At 42.4% G+C, this 19,171-nt stretch overlaps 1 protein-coding gene across 5 annotated transcripts in view; it reads left to right on the forward strand.

The window, feature by feature from the left end:
- Nucleotides 1-19,171, forward strand: part of LOC139371294 (neural cell adhesion molecule L1-like protein) — a 91,429-nt gene that overhangs the window by 53,909 nt on the left and 18,349 nt on the right. For 2 of the 5 annotated variants that reach the window (XM_071111592.1, XM_071111597.1), the window contains exons 1-18: nucleotides 7,423-7,622; nucleotides 9,599-9,616; nucleotides 10,128-10,236; nucleotides 10,521-10,711; nucleotides 11,259-11,381; nucleotides 11,734-11,904; nucleotides 12,218-12,256; nucleotides 13,797-13,908; nucleotides 14,040-14,221; nucleotides 14,543-14,674; nucleotides 14,761-14,901; nucleotides 15,843-15,954; nucleotides 16,328-16,494; nucleotides 16,679-16,844; nucleotides 16,955-17,079; nucleotides 18,272-18,373; nucleotides 18,689-18,886; nucleotides 19,090-19,160. In XM_071111592.1, coding sequence (XP_070967693.1) covers nucleotides 7,514-7,622; nucleotides 9,599-9,616; nucleotides 10,128-10,236; nucleotides 10,521-10,711; nucleotides 11,259-11,381; nucleotides 11,734-11,904; nucleotides 12,218-12,256; nucleotides 13,797-13,908; nucleotides 14,040-14,221; nucleotides 14,543-14,674; nucleotides 14,761-14,901; nucleotides 15,843-15,954; nucleotides 16,328-16,494; nucleotides 16,679-16,844; nucleotides 16,955-17,079; nucleotides 18,272-18,373; nucleotides 18,689-18,886; nucleotides 19,090-19,160 — 2,268 coding nt within the window. In that variant the 5' untranslated portion in view covers nucleotides 7,423-7,513. Of the gene's footprint in view, nucleotides 1-7,405; nucleotides 7,623-9,598; nucleotides 9,617-10,127; nucleotides 10,237-10,520; nucleotides 10,712-11,258; nucleotides 11,382-11,733; nucleotides 11,905-12,217; nucleotides 12,257-13,796; nucleotides 13,909-14,039; nucleotides 14,222-14,542; nucleotides 14,675-14,760; nucleotides 14,902-15,842; nucleotides 15,955-16,327; nucleotides 16,495-16,678; nucleotides 16,845-16,954; nucleotides 17,080-18,271; nucleotides 18,374-18,688; nucleotides 18,887-19,089; nucleotides 19,161-19,171 lie in introns of those variants that run through there. The other 3 variants (XM_071111593.1, XM_071111595.1, XM_071111596.1) reach the window with 3 other exon arrangements.

Consider the following 19,171-nt stretch of genomic DNA (forward strand, 5'->3'; position numbering starts at 1 on the left):
AGATAGGACTGTTTTTTTTTCTTCACATTTGTTGTTTTGTATTTTTGTAGTGTTCACGTTTATTGTCCTTATTAAACATGTTGAACACTAACCACGCTGCATTTCGGTCCTCCTCTCCTTCAACGGAAGAAAACCATTACAAATGCTTGTGTTCCTAGCTCCAAAAGTGCAGTAATATCTAACAATACACAACAATACACACAAATCAACAATACACACAAAGCCGGATAAGGAGGTCCTGAGCTGGAGTGGTTACACGTGGTCTGCGGTTGTGAGACCGATTGGACATACTGCCAAATTCTCTAAAATTACGTTGGAGGTTGCTTACAGTATGGTAGAGAAATTAACATGAAATTCTCTGGCAACAGCTATGGAGAAAATTCCTGCAGTCAGCAGTCAGCATGCCAATTCCACGCTCAATACTTGAGACATCCGTGGCATTGTGCTGTGTGACAAAATGGCACATTTTAAAGTGGCCTTTTATTGTCTCCAGCACAAGGTGCACCTGTGTAATGATCATGCTGTGTAATGATCATCTTCGTGATATGCCACACCTGTCAGTTGGATGGACTATCTTGGCAAAGGACAAATGCTCACTAAAAGGGATGTAAAGAAATGTATGCACACATTTGAGAGAAATACTATTGTTGTGCGTAAGGGAACATTGCTGGAATCTATTATTTTTCAGATCATGAAACATGGAACCAATTCTTTACATGTTGCGTTTATATTTTTGTTCACTGTATATACAGTGCATTCAGAAAGTATTCAAACCCCTTCACTTTTCACATTTTTGTTATGTTATAGCTTTATTCTAAATTGGATAACATGTATTTTTTTCCCTCATCAATCTACACACAATACCCCATAATGACAAAGCGAAAAACAGGTTTGTAGACATTTTTGCAAATGCAAGTATTCAGACCCTTTGCTGTGAGACTCAAAATTGAGTTCAGGTGCATTCTGTTTCCAATGATCATTATTGAGATGTTTCTACAACTTGATTGGAGTCCACCTGTGGTAAATTCAATTGATTGGACATAATTTGGAAAAACAGACACCTGTTAAGGTCCCACAGTTGACAGTACATGTCAGAGCAAAAAACCAAGTCATGAGGTTGATGGAATTGTCCGTTGAGCTCCGAGACAGGATTATGCCGAGGCACAGATTTGGGAAATGGTACCAAAAAATGTCTGCAGAGCTCCAGAGTTCCTCTGTGGAGATGGGAGAAACCTTCCAGAATTACAACCATCTCTGCACCAATCAGGCTTTTATGGTAGAGTGGCCAGATGGAGGCCACTCCTGAGTAAAAGGACACATGACAACCCGCTTGGAGTTTGACGAAAGGCACCTAAAGGACTCTCAGACCATGAGAAACATGATGCCCTGGTCTGATGAAACCAAGATTGAACTCTTTGGCCTGAATGCCAAGCGTCACTTCTGGAGGAAACCAGGTACCGCTCATCACCTGACCAATACCATCCCTACGGTGAAGCATGGTGGTGGCAGCATCATGCTGTGGGGATGTTTTTCAGCGGCAGGGACTGGGAGACTAGTCTGTATCGAGGTAAAGATGAATGGAGCAAGTACAGAGAGGTCCTTGAGGAAAAGCTGTTACAGAGTGCTCAGGACCTCAGACTGGGGCGAAGGTTCACCTTCCTACAGGACAATGACCCTAAGCACACAGCCAAGACAGTGCAGGAGTGGCTTCGGGATAAGTCTCTCAATGTCCTTGAGTGGCCCGGCCAGAGCCCAGACTTGAACCCAATCTAACATCTCTAGAAAGACCTGAAAATAGCTGTGCAGTCATGCTCTTCAACAGAGAACAAAGTACTGCTTCAACAAAGTACTGCGTAAAGGGTCTGAATACTTATGTAAATGTGATATTTCCATTTTTAAGTTTTAATAATTTTGCAAAAGTGTATTAAAACCTGTTTTTGCTTTGTCATTATGGGGTATTGTGTGTAGATTGATGAGGGAAAAACATTTAATACATTTTAGAATAAGGCTGTAATGTAAAAGATGTGAAAAAGTGAAGGGGTCAGAACACTTTTTGAATGCTCTGTATATACAGTATATATATGATAAACTGGAACCTTGAAATTATATCACATAAAGCTGGTGATTTGGATATCCTTTTCTAAATATTTAACATCATCAAATAGCCCATATTTTGACAAAGGAAATACTATAGACAGAGATTAGATGCGGTAGAACAATATTTTATTCCAGAATGGTTAATGCTGGTTTTAAAAGCAATGACTGTGCCCTTTTCGTCATATGGTGTCACCAGGGAATGTGTCCCTCTGTCCCTGGTCACAAAAGTTCAAGAGGGCCAGTAAGTTCATTTGCCATATCTCCATTTGAGACAGAGGTCAGCGACCCTGCAGTTCATCTCAGAATTTACTTCAAATCCACATCCATATAGATCCCTATAGCCTGATTCCCTCATTCCTTTACGTCCCAGTCCCTCTTGTAATTTTTCTCTTACCCCCCTCCGCTCTCCCTTCGACCCAGCCCCAGCCTCATCCACCTGCTCTATGCACAGACAGACTCCTGCAGTTTTCTCTTACCCCCCTCCGCTCTCTCTTCGACCCAGCCCCAGCCTCATCCACCTGCTCTATGCGCAGACAGACTCCTGCAGTTTTAATGGTGTGGTAATTGAACTGTTCACTCTCTTGCATGCATGCGGAAGCAGAATGAAATTGAGCCACATCTCAATTAGACAAGGTTATTATTTAATATTGTGCTGACTTCCTAATCTCATTAAGGGCCTTGTTTGTGTTTTCCTCCTGCTGCTTCTGCTGAAGTTTTAATAATGAATGAACTCCTCCCACTCATAAGCATGTAGAAGAATCTCGTCTCGCCAGTAACCCATTGCAAATAAACAGGAACTATTATTATATTATATTAAGTTAACGGAATATATCCAAATAAAACTACTTTTAACGAAATTCCAGGGATCTACTTCCCCTTTAGTAGTTCATTATTAAAAAATAGTTTTAAAAGAATTCAAACAAGATGTGGAGGTGTCTTTGCAGGGCATGACTTACTCTATTAGTCAGTACAGAGCTACATGCTTACAGTATGTTTGTTGTTATTGTCTAGAATCATTCTCAAATCAGTTGTATAAATGAGCAATTGACTTGGCAAAAACAGAAATGAAACCGAACAAAAAATACCTAATTACCGGCAACAGGCTAATTGCTGTTTAATTATAACAAATTCTCCCAATGCTTTAATTGTACTTCAGTGATTACCTGGGATTCAGTGCTGAAGCATTACCAGGAGTGTGTAGGGAGCGTGGCGCGTCTTCCCAGTGTCGCAGCTCTTTAGCGAGGAGAGTATTTGAATCCAGTTTGACACGAAGAGGATCTGCTTAATCCCATTACAGGCTTGCAGCACATCAAACTATAGAAGGCCTGTGGAGACACAGACACTTCTGCCTGTCTGTCTGTCATACTGCAGAGCAGAATGCATATAAAAGAGACAGACTGCAGACAACATAACGGCGAAAGGTTGAACAGCATAGCATCTTTCAATGGCAACCAATAAGGACACTTAACAGTCCTTCAGCAGCGCTTCACCATTTTCATTTAGCCAATTTGACTGCTTTGTCTATATCTTGAGAGGGCCTCATACTGCAGAGCCTGTAGACACTCTCCTATCTGTCGTACAGCAGAGTTTTGCATGTAAAAGAGGCAGACTGCCGACAACATAACGACAAAAGGTTGAACAGCATAGCATCTTTCAATGGCAACCGTTAAGGACACTTCTGAGTCCTTCAATAGTGCTTCACCATTTTCATTTAGCAAATTTGACTGCTTGTCTATGTCTTGAGAATGACTCCTGTCAATCAGAAAGTGTTGAAGTGTTGTGGAAAGTGTTTTATAATGTTGTAGGTGAGGAAATAGTGAATTCTACAGTTAATCAACAGACCCTTGACTTTGGTGTATAGGTCAGGGTTAGGATTCCATGCCAGACCAGATGGCTGAGCTAGGAGACTGAAGGAATAGAAAGCATGCCAACCAGAACACTGTGCCGTTAACATCTCCTTATGAAGAGAGACGTGGGTGTCTGATTCAGCCTGGAGCCTGAATGATGAGGATGGGGCTTCTCAATCAAATGAACCAGCAGGTAGAGTGAGCATGGAGCAGACGTGACTTCCCTCTCTGCCTGTCTCTTACATTTCCTCTGTTATCAGTCTTGTGCATGGGGCTCATTCTGAATGAGAAATGTTTTTTGCACATCTTGGCAGGTAGCCCACTGTAAATGAGAGAGAGCGAGAGCAGAGCAGCACACTACAGTATGTCAATCTTAGCTGAGTTTAAAGCATGGCTCCAGACTTCACATGGCCCAGATTCGGCCCGTGTCCCCTGTGACCTTCTGTTCCCTCTGAGCCTCGGCTAAGGGAGGTCAGACTTCATATTGGCCTTCTCATGGTGAGCAGCTTTTAACTTAGCCAGCTTCATCAGCCTCAGGCTCATGCTATTGCTGCTGAAGGAGAGGATTATGAACAGCCCGCGGTCTAGAGCAGGCTCGCCCCGGCCCCACTCAACTGATTCATATAGCCCCTGTAGCCTATACTGTATGCCGGGTTAGAGATAGACATCCCAGTCTCCCACCAGTTTAGCCCCTATATGATTTATTAACCTCCCTCAACCAGATGGCCAAGTTGGATCTGGCTAAATGCTCAACGAGTGGGAAAATTAATTAAATCAGATGGCAGGTGATCAAGCACAGTTTGAACAGAACGTAATCCATCTAAGTGGTGTTAGGTTGGTTGATAAAGGCCCAAAGAGAAACGCATTGTCTTGGAGGGATTGTAAAAACCTCCCTCTTAAACTCACCAATCCTCCCAACAAAGCACTGCTAATTAGCAGAGCGCGGCGTCCTATCTTTTGATTTTAATCTGTAATTTGCAACATAAATCACAATGTGTGGGAAAAGAGTGAAATGGGAGCAACATTATTAAGCCTGGGGCATTTCTCCAGTCCGGACTCATGGATCATAACAAAGCCATGTGAGTCTGAGGTTGGAGGAAAAGTCAATGTCCTACAGTAGTATTGTGATTAAGAGGGGTTGTGTTTTGCACACTATGTTGTCTGTGGCTCTGCCGGTGACATCAGGGAGGTCACCCACTAGGTCAGATTAGCCAGGATGGACTCACAAAGGCCCCAGACAGAGTTAATACCATTAGCATGAAGCATGGGGAGAGAGTTCAGGGTTCGTGTCTATTTTAAAACAGAGCCTCCTAAAGAAATGAATTAAATCGACTCTTTCACTCCTTGGTCAATTATTCAATTACTTCTCGTGAACTTCCATTTGACCTCTGTGTTTCCTATTGAATTTGGTAACTGAGAGAGAAGATACAAAAAAGAGGAGCAGTGTTTTTGGACAGTATGATTGAAAACACACCAGTAAAACATTAACTGTTTGTTAAAACTACCGGGCGTGTGGGAGCGTGGCTATCTCTCCGGTTTCGCTCCATCCTGCTGAAATAAAGAGCTTAACACACACAAATTCCCAGACAAATCAATGTTTTGCCATTAATTGGAAACTCCATCTACATGAGAAGACAAATACTGTAATTGCTGGATTTGTATGCTTGTGATGAGAAGTGTTCAGCTATTTCCATTTTTGTCAGTGGACATTTGTGAGGACTCCCATGAGCATTATAATTAGGCACATTTTTTTGTCGCCAATTTTCGTATTACTAGTGTGACATTATTCAACGTGGCCTGGTCTATCTGCTACCCTGCGTTCAACCAACTAGATTCCTGACTAGAATGACCCAGTGACCTACAGTAGGTCACAGACAACTTGAGGCAGGCTAATGAACAGATACCCTAGATATTCTATTAAAGAACAGAGGCTGGTGGGCAACAATGCCGTCGAGGTGAACATTCCTGCACAGAGCTGTATCCCCACAATTATGTGCTCTTGTCATACTGTACACAGCAAATTAGGATTCAAACCGCTGGCCTGTTAAGAGGAGAATGACCCGTGCCCTCTGACCCTGAGACCCACTGGTTATCAGATATAAAACCGATAAAAAATACTATTGCTAGTGTCCTCCTGAGTAGCGCAGTGGTCTAAGGCACTGCATTGCTAGCTGTGTCACTAAAGACTCTGGGTTCAAGTCCAGGCTCTGTTGTAGCCAGCTGTGACCCGAGACCCATGGGGCAGCGTACAATTGGGTTAGGGGAGGGTTTGGCTGGCATTGTGCACTAGTGATGCCTCTGGAGGACTGGGTGCAGTGCACTCTGACAAGGTTGCCAGGTGTACAGTGTTTCCTCTGACACATTGATACTTCCGGGTTAAGTGGGCAGGTGACTTGGTTGTGTTTTGGAGGCCGCATGGCTCTTGACGTTAACCTCTCCCCAGTCCGTACGGGAGTTGCAGCGATGAGACAAGACTGTAACTACCAATTGGATACCACGAAAAGGGGTAAAAAAGGGTATGCTATTCTTTGGAAGAAGATTATTGCTAAGTCTGAGAACCATGTGTGATCATCATGGCTGTGTTGTGTTCTCTTTGAATATTCAGAGAGGAGCCCACAGACACAGAACAGGAACAGGAACAGCCTGATGACAAATGCTGCAGCAGGGTTGTGTCTTAATGATGTAAATCATTCACTCTGTTGTGGAATTAATTCATAATTTTCACTTTGAAATGTGGAGCATGTATTAATATAACCACTGCCTCATGTATTTATGTATTTAAACTCTTGTTCTATGGTGCATGAAAAACTACTCGCTCTGGCTGCCTAGCCAACACACTCCAACAGACAATAAACAAGAAAACAATGTGTGTCTCCAGGGAACAGAGTGATATAGAGATGCAATAATTAGATTTTTGTAACAGTAGCATTTTAAAGGGGTAATCAGCAGTTGCTACATCAATTCTTTCACTATTGATTCTTGAAGAATATAACTTAGAAATGCCTCATGAGCTAAATTCAACGGTCACACTCCATGAGAACACAAAATATAAGCTTGTTTTACTCCAATGTTTGTAAACAAAGTAAATTTAAACAAGCACTAGATAACCTCAAAACATGGTTCAAACTCTAATTTTGATATCATGGATGGTCAGTTATTGCAACTATAGCCCTGGTTACTAATTTAATAAGAGTGGTTACATTTCCCCAGCCCCATCCCTCAGCTTTTTACCGAAACGGCTGATTGCCGCTTTAAGCATGAAGCCCAGAATGTGGTCCCTGCTGATGTGAGTGACTGCTGTGCTGGAAACTTGTGTTGTGCCTGGCTGAGCATCTCTCTCAGTCACCGGGGGTTCTCTCTCTGCCTTGTGTGGGATAGCCTGACTGTCTGTCTGCCTGACGCGTGGGTGGATCTGGATTCATGGGACGCCACTCTCACTCTATTGTCTGTGTTGCACTTGCAGGTCCAACGTCTTCTGCATGCCATAGAGATGAATTGAGAACTGGAAGAGAGCAGCGTGTGCCACTTCCCCCAAGATTAACTCTGAGATTGCTGTCTGCTGTGGCGTGATGAGGATGAGGTCGTCGAGGTGGAGCCCCGGATTGGCTCTCCTGGTTGGTGTGGTCGCCAGTATCTGTGCCTTTCACCCCACCACTGCCATAGACATACCACTGGAGGGTAAGCGCTCACTTTCCGTTGAAGTGCCTGGGCAGGATACCATACAGCTTTGTAAAGTACAGTATATTGATTTTGTTTTCCAATATATTTAATGGTCAAAGCTGTATGTATTGTAATGGTCATCCTCATGTATTCTTTGAAATATTGAGTATTCTGTAATTCTGTATCGTACCAAAATCAGTTCTATTATATTCATGGATGGAACACATCCTTGGCTGGGTTTTGATTTCTTGTTTAAAACGTCTTATGGCTTGAATCCCGCTAACGGGATTGATATGACAACAGCCAGTGAAAGTGCAGGGCGCCAAATTCAAAACAACAGAAATCTCATAATTAAAATTCCTCAAACATAGAAGTATTTTACACCATTTTAAAGATAAACTTGTTGTTAATCCCACCACAGTGTCCGATTTCAAAAAGGCTTTACGACGAAAGCACACCAAACTATTATGTTAGGTCTGCACCTAGTCAAAGAAAAACATAGCCATTTTTCCGAGGAAAGAGAGGAGTCACAAAAAGCAGAAACAGAGATATAATTAATCACTAACCATTGATAATCTTCATCAGATGACACTCATAGGACTTCATGTTACACAATACATGTATGGTTTTTTCGATAAAGTTCATATTTATATACAAAAATATGAGTTTACATTGACGCGTTATGTTTAGCAGTTCCAAAACATCTGGTGATTTTGCAGAGAGCCACATAAATACTCATAATAAACATTGATAAAAGATACAACTATTATGCATGGAATTATAGATACACTTCTCCTTAATGCAACCGCTGTGTCAGATTTAAAAAAAGCTTTACCGGCAAAGCACACCATGCAATAATCTGAGTACAGCGACAACAAATCAAGCCATACAGATATCCTCAATGTTGTGGGGTCAACAGAAGTCAGAAATAACATTATAAATATTCACTTACCTTTGATGATCTTCATCAGAATGCACTCCCAGGAATCCCAGTTCCACAATATATGTTTGATTTGTTCGATAAAGTCCATCATTTATGTCCAAATACCTTATTTTGTTTGCGTGTTTATCCCAGTAATCCAAATGCTCAATGCACGATCGCTTAGTTCAGAAGAAAAGTCAAAAAAGTTATATTACAGTTCGTAGAAACATTTCAAACGATGTATAGAATCAATCTTTAGGATGTTTTTATCATAAATCTTCAATAATGTTCCAAACGGAGATTTCCTTTGTCTTCAGAAATGCAATGGAACTCAAGCTAACTCTCACGTGAACACGCGTGGTCAGCTCATGCCACTCTGCCAGACCACTGACTCATTCAGCTCTCATTCCCCCCTTCTTTACAGTAGAAGCCTCAAACAAGGTTCTAAAGATTGGTGACATCTAGTGGAAGCCTTAGGAAGTGCAATTTGACCCCATAGACACTGTATATTTGATAAGAGTTGAAAAACTACAAACCTCAGATTTCCCACTTCCTGTTTGGATTTTTTTCTCAGGTTTTTGCCTGTCATATGAGTTCTGTTATACTCACAGACATCATTCAAACAGTTTTAGAAATTTCAGAGTGTTTTCTATCCAAATCTACCAATAATGTGCACATATTATCAACTGGGCCTGAGTAGCAGGCAGTTTACTCTGGGCACCTTATTCATACAAGCTACTCAATACTGCCCCCAGCCATAACAAGTTAAATCAGGTTTCTTCATTCTCTTGTATTTGGGCTGTGTATCTTACAGTTTCCTTGGAAACAAGTATCAGGTTTTCCTCCATCTAAATTATTCATAAATCATCTCTTAAGGGCCCGCATATAAATAACATTTCAGAAAAGCAACCCATACTTATGTTGATGCAAGGTGATTCATTTCCTGCAATCTCCTTAAATATGGGCTGAAGTGTTTCATTTATAAATGTCTACAACCAACACAAAACTGGATTATGCTTAAACTTCTGTCTGTATTTTGTTTGTTGTCTTCCTGCTGCCATGGATATTCTAGTTGTAGGTCATGTAAACAGTAAGTTTGCTCTGACGTGCCCTGTCCCATTCAGCATTAGTGACCGCCTGTCTGTCCTCACTTAATCTCTTGGCTCAGTGGTCAGCAACACAGCAGCTGTACCATGTGATCATCTCGTGAACGATCTGCATCTCCATTTATTCACACAATCAACATCTTAGAATTGGATTGTCTTGAACTCTCACCCACTTAGTGGCATGTAGTGTTAACCTGCACCACTGGTCCTACTGGCCTGACCTCATGATGCTAGTTTTACTGTTGCTGACTTCTGTAGTTGTGTAGTATATTTCTAACACATATCACTTAAACAAGAAAGCATTGACAAAGCAGAACAGGTTCAAACAGGATGTCACTGTGAAATAGAACTATTGGAAAAGAAAATATCATCATAATGGAAACTAATCATCCCCTAACACCTAATACTAGAGTGAGAGATGATGCTATAATAAACCTGCAGTTGGTATATGGAGTTTTCTTCATTAAGGTGTTGTCCCTGTTGTTTGTTGTCCAGTTGAGCAGCTGCCCACCATCACAGAGGCGTCCCCCAGCTCTCTGATCGCCTTCCCCTTCGATGAGAGCTTCCCCATGACGTGTGAAGCCAAAGGGAACCCCAAGCCAGAGTGAGTAATGAGTATCCTACTCTACCATTCCATACCCAGCAGATGGGAGAGGGACTACCCAGGAGAGCTCGTTAGCAGCCCAACAGACAGCCTACCACCGGCCATCGATTTGGCATGTCAACTTGTTTTTGGCTGTTTGATTTCATGGTGTGAAGTCTTGCACATACTGTGAGTGCCAACATTGGACACTGAACACACTGTGTACATTTGGCTGAAACACATTTGACATTTTCAAGGTTTATTTTGAATGTTATCAGTGGCTGATTGAACTGTTGATTTTGTAGATTCTGGTGGACGAAAAATGGGGAAGAGTTTGACCCTTACCAGGACCCAAGGCTGATCAAGGAGAAAAACTCGGGGACGTTTGTGATCCCCAACACTGGGAACCTCACAGAGTACCAGGGAACTTACCGCTGTTATGCCTCGAATAAACTAGGGACAGCCATAACAGAGGAGGTTGAGTTTGTTGTGCCCCGTGAGTAGCATCCCTAAGCTCTGTGGTGCTCCATTACAATTATTTCAAAGTGATTCAGGTCCTGGAATCCAATGTGTCGCTCCATTGTGAGCTGTTTGTTGTATTGGCCATGGCAGAAAGTCATTGAACCTCCAAAACATTCCACACCCAGTTGCATCTACCCATATGGACTGTGTGGCAGAAGGGAGACTGATCTAGCATCTCCATCATTTCACTTGATACATTTTTCATTTAGTTCCAAAGCATAGTACATACATCTTCAAAGAAATCCAGACAGAGGGGAACTGTGACTAAATTTGTCCATGCTTCAACCATTCAGGGTGGCTGACATGCAGCACAACAGTAGTAATGACGTCTATTTTTTTCCTGCAAGCCAATATATAAAGAAGATGCTGTAAAATCCAATTCACTGGCTCAACACAAGCACCTTCACACACAACCAACACAAAACACTAGTATCATAGGACTGCCACCTGCTGGAGAAAAAAGCAACTACACTAAATGACTGACAAATCATTGTAAACTTTTGTTTATTTTTGGGGGTTAGATGTACCGAAGTTTCCTAAGGAGAAGATTGATCCCATTGAGGTGGAGGAGGGTCAGCCTGTCATTCTGGAGTGTAACCCTCCTAAAGGAATCCCTCCTTTACAGATCTATTGGATGACCATCGGTAAGTGACTTTTTATTTTACCTTTATTTAGCCAGGCAAGTCAGTTAAGAACAAATTCTTATTTTCAATGACGGCCTGGGAACAGTGGGTTAACTGCCTGTTCAGGGGCAGAACGACAGATTTGTACCTTGTCGGCTCGGGGGTTTGAACTCGCAACCTTCCGGTTACTAGTCCAACGCTCTAACCACTAGGCTACCCTGCCGACTAATGGCTTCCCAGACCTGACACCCTGACACACCCTGGAGAGAGGCCTGTCTGATTTATGTCAAATCCTTTGTGTTGACACCTGCAGTTTTATTGATGCACAATAGCTAAAAAAAAAAATACTCAAATGTGGTTTTCACCTTCTCAGGCCTTCAGCACATAGAGCAGGATGACAGGGTGTCCATGGGTCTGAACGGCGACCTGTTCTTCTCTAATGCTCTGGAGAAGGACAGCCACAGAGACTACTGCTGCTTCGCTGCCTTTCCCAAGATACGCACCATTGTACAGAAGAATGCCATGTCTGTCATAGTCAAGAGCAGTAGGTATCAATCTAAAAGACTGTGATTAAGTTTATTTATGATCTCAGCTACAGCAAGGAGCTTGTTATGGTTAGGAAAAGGCTTTGTTTTGATCACCATAATGGTCTCAAGCTCTGATCCAATGCATTTGTCATTATGATCATGTATATGATTAAGAACATTCCCAATATCCAACAGCATCTCCAAAGTTGTATTTGCCATGCTCTTGATGCCACTGATGTTTTAATTAATTTAAACCACAGCATTGTGTGTCACTTTTGTTCTATGGATGCTTTGTACATTTTCATATGTTACTACCCACCTTCATTTCAGAAAATTCAAACAATGACTCAAGTAGCGGTCCAGGTCATGGTAAGTTACATTCCCTCTCAATCAGAAAGATTTCTGGCTCCCAGGTGTCTTTTATACAGGTAACGAGCTGAGATTAGGAGCACACTCTTAAAGGGAGTGCTCCTAATCTCAGTTTGTTACCTGTATAAAAGACACCTGTCCACAGAAGCAATCAATCAATCAGATTCCAAACTCTCCACCATGGCCAAGAACAAAGAGCTCTCCAAGGATGTCCGGGACAAGATTGTAGACCTACACAAGGCTGGAATGGGCTACAAGACCATCGCCAAGCAGCTTGGTGAGAAGGTGACAACAGTTGGTGCGATTATTCGCAAATGGAAGAAACACAAAATAACTGTCAATCTCCCTCGGCCTGGGACTCCATGCAAGATCTCACCTCGTGGAGTTGCAATGATCATGAGAACGGTGAGGAATAAGCCCAGAACTACACGGGAGGATCTTGTCAATGATCTCAAGGCAGCTGGGACCATAGTCACCAAGAAAACAATTGGTAACACAATACGCCATGAAGGACTGAAATCCTGCAGCTCCCACAAGGTCCCACTGCTCAAGAAAGCACATATACATGCCCGTCTGAAGTCTGAATGATTCTGAATGATTCAGAGGACAACTAGGTGAAAGTGTTGTGGTCAGATGAGACCAAAATGTAACTCTTTGGCATCAACTCAACTCGTCGTGTTTGGAGGAGGAGGAATGCTGCCTATGACCCTAAGAACACCATCCCCACCGTCAAACATGGAGGTGGAAACATTATGCTTTGGGGGTGTTTTTCTGCTAAGGGGACAGGACAACTTCACCGCATCAAAGGGACGATGGACGGGGCCATGTATCGTCAAATCTTGGGTGAGAACCTCCTCCCTCAGCCAGGGCATTGAGAATGGGTCGTGAATGGGTATTCCAGCATGACAATGACCCAAAACACACAGCCAAGGCAACAAAGGAGTGGCTCAAGATGAAGCTAGCCGGTCTCCAGACCTTAATCCCATAGAAAATCTCGGGAGGGAGCTGAAGGTTCGAGTTGCCAATCGTCTGCCTTGAAACCTTAATGACTTGGAGAAAATCTGCAAAGAGGAGTGGGACAAAATCCCTCCTGAGATGTGTGCAAACCTGGTGGCCAACTACAAGAAACATCTGACCTCTGTGATTGCCAACAAGGGTTTTTCCACCAAGTACTAAGTCATGTTTTGCAGAGCTGTCAAATACTTATTTCCCTCATTAAAATTGGTGTTTTTCTGGATTTTTTTGTTATTCTGTCTCTCACTGTTCAAATAAACCTACCATTAAAATTATAGACTGATCATTTCTTTGTCAGTGGGCAAACGTACAAAATCGGCAGGGGATCGAATACTTTTTTCCCTCACTGTATATCAGTCTACAACACCCATTTTTCCATAGAATGTTATTTGAGGATACAAAGACTGTGTTGTAGGTTAGCAGTTCAAGCGACCCTTTCATTGCCTTCTTTGAAAAATCACTTTAGTATTTACCAGTTTCACTAACTAAGCATAAAACACTGATTGTTTCTGTTCCATTCTCAAAGCCAATTCAATCATGGAGAGAAAACCAAGTCTTCTGATGCCCTCTGGTGTCAAGTCGGAGACACAGCTGGTGAAAGGTGATGAGCTACTACTGGAGTGCATTGCAGAGGGCTTGTAAGTAAACCTACCTCTGTATTTTACCAAGGACTGCTTCAACATGATATCTGCTGTACATGCCACTGAATGTAAAGCAATTTCAACAACCTGCTCATACAACATTTCACTGCCCCTCTTCTTTCATTCAGTCCAACTCCCATGATTGAGTGGTTGAAGATAGACCACAGGCTGCCTGATAGAGTAACAATAGAGAACCATGGGAAACTCCTGAGCATTGACCAGGTTGATGAAGATGACAAGGGGAAGTACATGTGTAAGGCTACGAACATCCATGGAATGGCCGTCCACTACTTTGACGTATCAGTGGAAGGTATGTGTGTGTATCTGAAAAATATGCTGTATAACTTAAACTGCATTTAGGTTTTACTGTAGGAAGATACCTCATAATAGTAACACATTTTCATGAGAAATAGTGCCATCTATGGTACATTGAACAAACTGCTTTTCAAGAGGGCATCGAAAAGTCACAATTTCAGAACTGTCTCTGGGTGGTAAGATAACACAATCAAGTATTTTGTGATTTCCATGTAAAACAAAAAAATGAGGCATTTATTGAGATGTGTAAACTGTGGCCTGGTTCCCTCCCTGGTTGCAGATGTTTTATGTCTGTCTTTGATGTTGGTCTTTCCAGAGCCTCCTCAGTGGGTGTCTGAGCCTGAGAGCCAGCTTAGTATGATTGGCTCAGATGTACTCATCAATTGCTCCGCCACGGGCACTCCTCAGCCCACCATCCAATGGATGGTGAATGGAAAGCCTATTGAGGGTATGTTCTCAGTGTACCTCAACAAGACATGCATCTCCAGGACTTCCTATTGGTGCACAGTTAATGGATTTCATTGTTTATTGCAGAGGTCCCAGCATCTAACAGAAAAGAGTTTGATGACAAAATTGTCTTGCACAAAGCCAACTCGACTGACAGTGCCGTCTACCAATGTGAGGCCTCCAACAGACATGGAACCCTGCTAGCCAATGCCAATATCATGATCATGAGTAAGTTTATGGGGCTTCACTGGTTTTAATCTCCACCTCTGAAAATAGCCTTTACTTTCATCTGAGGCTTTATGTTTTATTGGTTACAAATAAATAGTTGCTAAATCTCAGTCTTAATCACTCTGTTTAACCAGATGCGCCCATCTATTTATAGTTACCCATTATTAAGTATGAAATTGTATGGCAAGGAAAGTGCAGTAAAGAATCCAACTGGTTGCTTGGCAATAGAACGGGCAGCATCTGTTTCTCTGTAATTGCCAGACATTGGCGTTAGGCAGTGGAAGATGGTCTGTGAGTGGTGTTGTGTCTGGTTTGAGAGACAGCTCTGGCACGGTCTCTACCCTGCAGCCCATGGGCCATGGTAAAGGAATGTCTGAGCACCACGGTCCTCCATAAGGATTACCCACCCACATCCCCTGTGATTCACTCCGCATGCTCCCAGGCATTTATATGCTAACCCATTTCTCCAGTCAATTCAGAATTCAATGCCATAACACTAACATGTGCTGCTTTTATAAGAGCCGATAAGAAATGATTTGCTCTTTTTGGCTTTTCAGAAATGTCTGGAGTTTGTCACTGGTCTGTTTCTGGGTGCAAAATCACAGCTTCCATGAAGTGAGACAGACACAGGATGTTTTGGCTAGGAATGATAAGACGCATTTATTTAAAATTTAGCGCTCATTATTCTATGTTTTCATTTTTTCTATTTTCATTGACAGTCCAGCCATTCTTTTAAAATAAATGGTAATTAACAAAGAAGGATGACAACATTTTCACCTTAACATTTTGGCTCTTAAATTTTAATTGACTTTAGTATTAACTCTTTATAGCCAAATACTGGAAGAAGTAGTCTGTTCAAGTGGAGGACCACACTTAAATCCCTTCATATCTCATTCATATCCCAAACCCTGAATCACTCACTGGGATGTCTCTCCCCACAGATCTGCCTCCTATGATCCTGACAGAGGAAGGTCTGGAGTATTCAGCGGTGGAGGGGAAGGTTATAATGATGCACTGCAAGGTGTTCAGTTCTCCACCATCTGCTGTTACCTGGTGAGTAGACTCTCCCTAACACTGGTCCCAGATCAGCATGGGCTTTACCCAGCTCATTCTGCTATTGCTGTCATGTGATGTCATCATTGGCACCCAGGCAATACCAGGCTAGTCCAGCTCCAACCAGTCCTCTCAGAGGCCAGTAGAGAGCAGTAGATATCAACGTGTCAAGAGATAGTTATGTGTACAGAATCTGTTTATCGGTTGGTGATCCACTGTTTATTGAGGAAATATACAGAAAGAAAGCATCTTACACATACACAATAACTTTAATGAAACATTTTTTATCTTGTGATGTGCTCAAAAACATTCTTCTGTAATTTAATTTAATCGCAAGTGGAGACTTTAATTGATTGCTTTGAATGTTTTACAGGAACAAGGAGGACTCCACAGGATCTTTGGAGGGACCAAGGTTTACAGTTCACCAGAATGGATCATTGGAGATCTATAATGTGGAAAAAGAGGACATGGGCCAATACACATGTTACACCAAGAATACTGAAGGGACGTCTGCTATCACTGCCTTACTGGATGTTAAAGGTATACAACTCAATAAAATAAAGCATTTTTTTAAACACCCTAGTCTAGGACCATGTGTTTTTTCTAACTATGTGACCTGAAAACTGTCTTACCTAGTTTTCCCTGCTTCAGTCACGTAGTCAGAAAACATTGGGTCCTAAACATAAACCTTTACATATACAGTTGTGTGTTTGAACTATCCAAGATCCCACAAAGATATTCCAGGCCCCGGAAGACGTGCAGGTCCTAATAGGAACCACAGCCCAGCTCTCCTGCCTGGCGGTGTACGACAACTCATTCAGTGGCGACTTTGAGATTGTGTGGGAAAAAGACGATATGGAGATAGCACTAAACCACACAGAGAATTCTGGGTAAGATAAGCCTCTCTTGTGGTGTTACATATATAAGCCTAGCAGGAAAGTTCACTTGCTTTTTAGATGGCACAGATCAATAGGTTGTCTCTCTTTTTCTCTGCCGATAGATATTTCATAGAGGATGGTATACTGCAGATTGTCAACGTCAGCCACAGAGACCAAGGCATGTACAAGTGTGTGGCCAGTACTCCAATGGATCAGGACACTGCCTCTGCACTACTCATGGTGCTGGGTGAGCAAAATATGTCAAATATATCAAAGCCTGCTCAGACCTAAAGGCTCTATGACACCCAGCACAATAGAAATGCATGTCACAGTATGGATCCATACCGTATGATGAAGCCAAGCGTGCCATGGCATAGTACTCAGAGCAGAACATGATTACACATGTCTTCAGATTCAGACCTTGGCTTTGCATTTACAGTAAAATGCATTTACATTGTTTGATTCCTTTTCAAAAAACAATGGCTGCATTCCAAACACTTAAAAGACACTCTATCCCCTCAGCCCTCAAATTGAGTAGACACTTCTGATGACGTATCATGACGTCTGACGAGTATACTGTACACTTGCAGGACAAGGGGCGAGGGAGGAAGGAATGATTTTTATAATGGACCGCCCTTGTCCAGAAATTCGTCACTCGTTCATCCCGCGATGTTTGTGTTTTCAGCCACAGGTAGCTTGTGGGTGCTATATATGCGCTACAGTCAATTATGATTGCATGTCTACTTATATTAACTATATCATTATGAATATACATCTACCGTATTATAGCTACCAAAATAATTAGCTAACTAACATTTGCCTGCCTAGCTGGAACTTATGAAGAAGGAAACAAATATATTTATACAATTTCCAAAAGTTAACCAAACAAAAACATCATTACTTTTACGAGACGTGTTTGTGTCGTCATGTGCATTAGTAGCACAATTTCTAACCTTTTTACATTGCTCTTTACTTACACTTGTGTGTTAACTTGTCCATATTGACGTTGGGGTTTTAAGTTTCGGCTGACTTTTCTTAGTGGATGTACAATCATCGCAAATTGAATTATGGGGTGTTTTAGGCCTCGAAGTGAACATAATAGTACACTTGCAAACTCGATCAAAAACGAGGGCTGAGGGGCTTACGTTGCAAACTTCCCTTGTTTGGCTAATCGTTTGGACTGACGTACAGGATGGTGAGGGGGATTCCCCCAAGGGCATAAGGTGAGGATAAGTGGACGAGGATGTGTCTTTTATGAGTTTGAAACGCAGGCATTAGATGTCTATGACTACGTTACTGCATCATAGTTTTCACTTTCTTTCTTCTCAATTGGTCAGTTTCTGCTTCAAATGTTTTTCCTCAGTCCTTTTCCACTCCAGAGGATTCCCTGTCTTTGTGTGTTATCAAAGCAATGTTGTTGTGGTGGTGGTGTTTTCCAGACTTCCCACATGCACCTGAGAACTTGGTGCTATCTGAACACAAGGGCAGAAGTGTGAAGCTCAAATGGATCCCTGGGGAGGACCACAACAGCTCAACCACTGGTAATAGTCTGGTCATCCACCTGGCTCTTCAAACACAGCAAACACAATATGCATGCATGTTGGAGCATCAGGCCTGTAGTATACAGTATACACTGACAATAACATGGCACATATTTACTAAGAAAAATTGAATTAGTACTTTATTATTGTGTTAGTCTCATGTCAACATCCCAATACAAATTAGTAGTTTAATCTTTTGGAGCAAGTATCCTGCTCAGTGCAGGGTCTGAATAGTTTGCTGCATTGCTGGCTGGCTGTTAGGCAAAGGGCTTGGGCAGATTGGGGACTGGTCTGTGTGTCTCACCCTGTCAACAGAGTTCATTATTGAGTATGAGGAGAGCCAGTGGGACCCGGGGACCTGGAGAGAGATTCAGAGAGTTCCTGGAAATCACGGCTCGGCAGTCCTCAAACTTTACGGACATGTCAACTATCGCTTCCGAGTGTCTGGAGTCAACACAGTGGGCAGAGGGCGCCCCAGTGAGCCCACAGAGAGATACAAGACCCCTCCCGCAGGTAGGAATTCCTCCACTCATGTTGCCTTGTCCTCCTCCTTCATATCACCGTACCGGCCACCAGAGCTGCCTGCACTGCTCGTTGAACTTTAAAACACTCATCATCTGAGATAATTGATTCCACTCTTGTTGATACCAAGGTCTCTTATGTGCACATTTCACAGGAGATTTCTGCCAAAATCCATATTTCTTCTCTCTCACCAGCCCCTGACAAGAACCCTGAAAATATCAAAATTGAAGGTCATTTGCCACATGAAATGGATATCAACTGGGAGGTAAGAAACAG

Source organism: Oncorhynchus clarkii, chromosome 17 (assembly GCF_045791955.1).
Source record: "Oncorhynchus clarkii lewisi isolate Uvic-CL-2024 chromosome 17, UVic_Ocla_1.0, whole genome shotgun sequence".
NCBI lineage: Eukaryota > Metazoa > Chordata > Actinopteri > Salmoniformes > Salmonidae > Oncorhynchus > Oncorhynchus clarkii.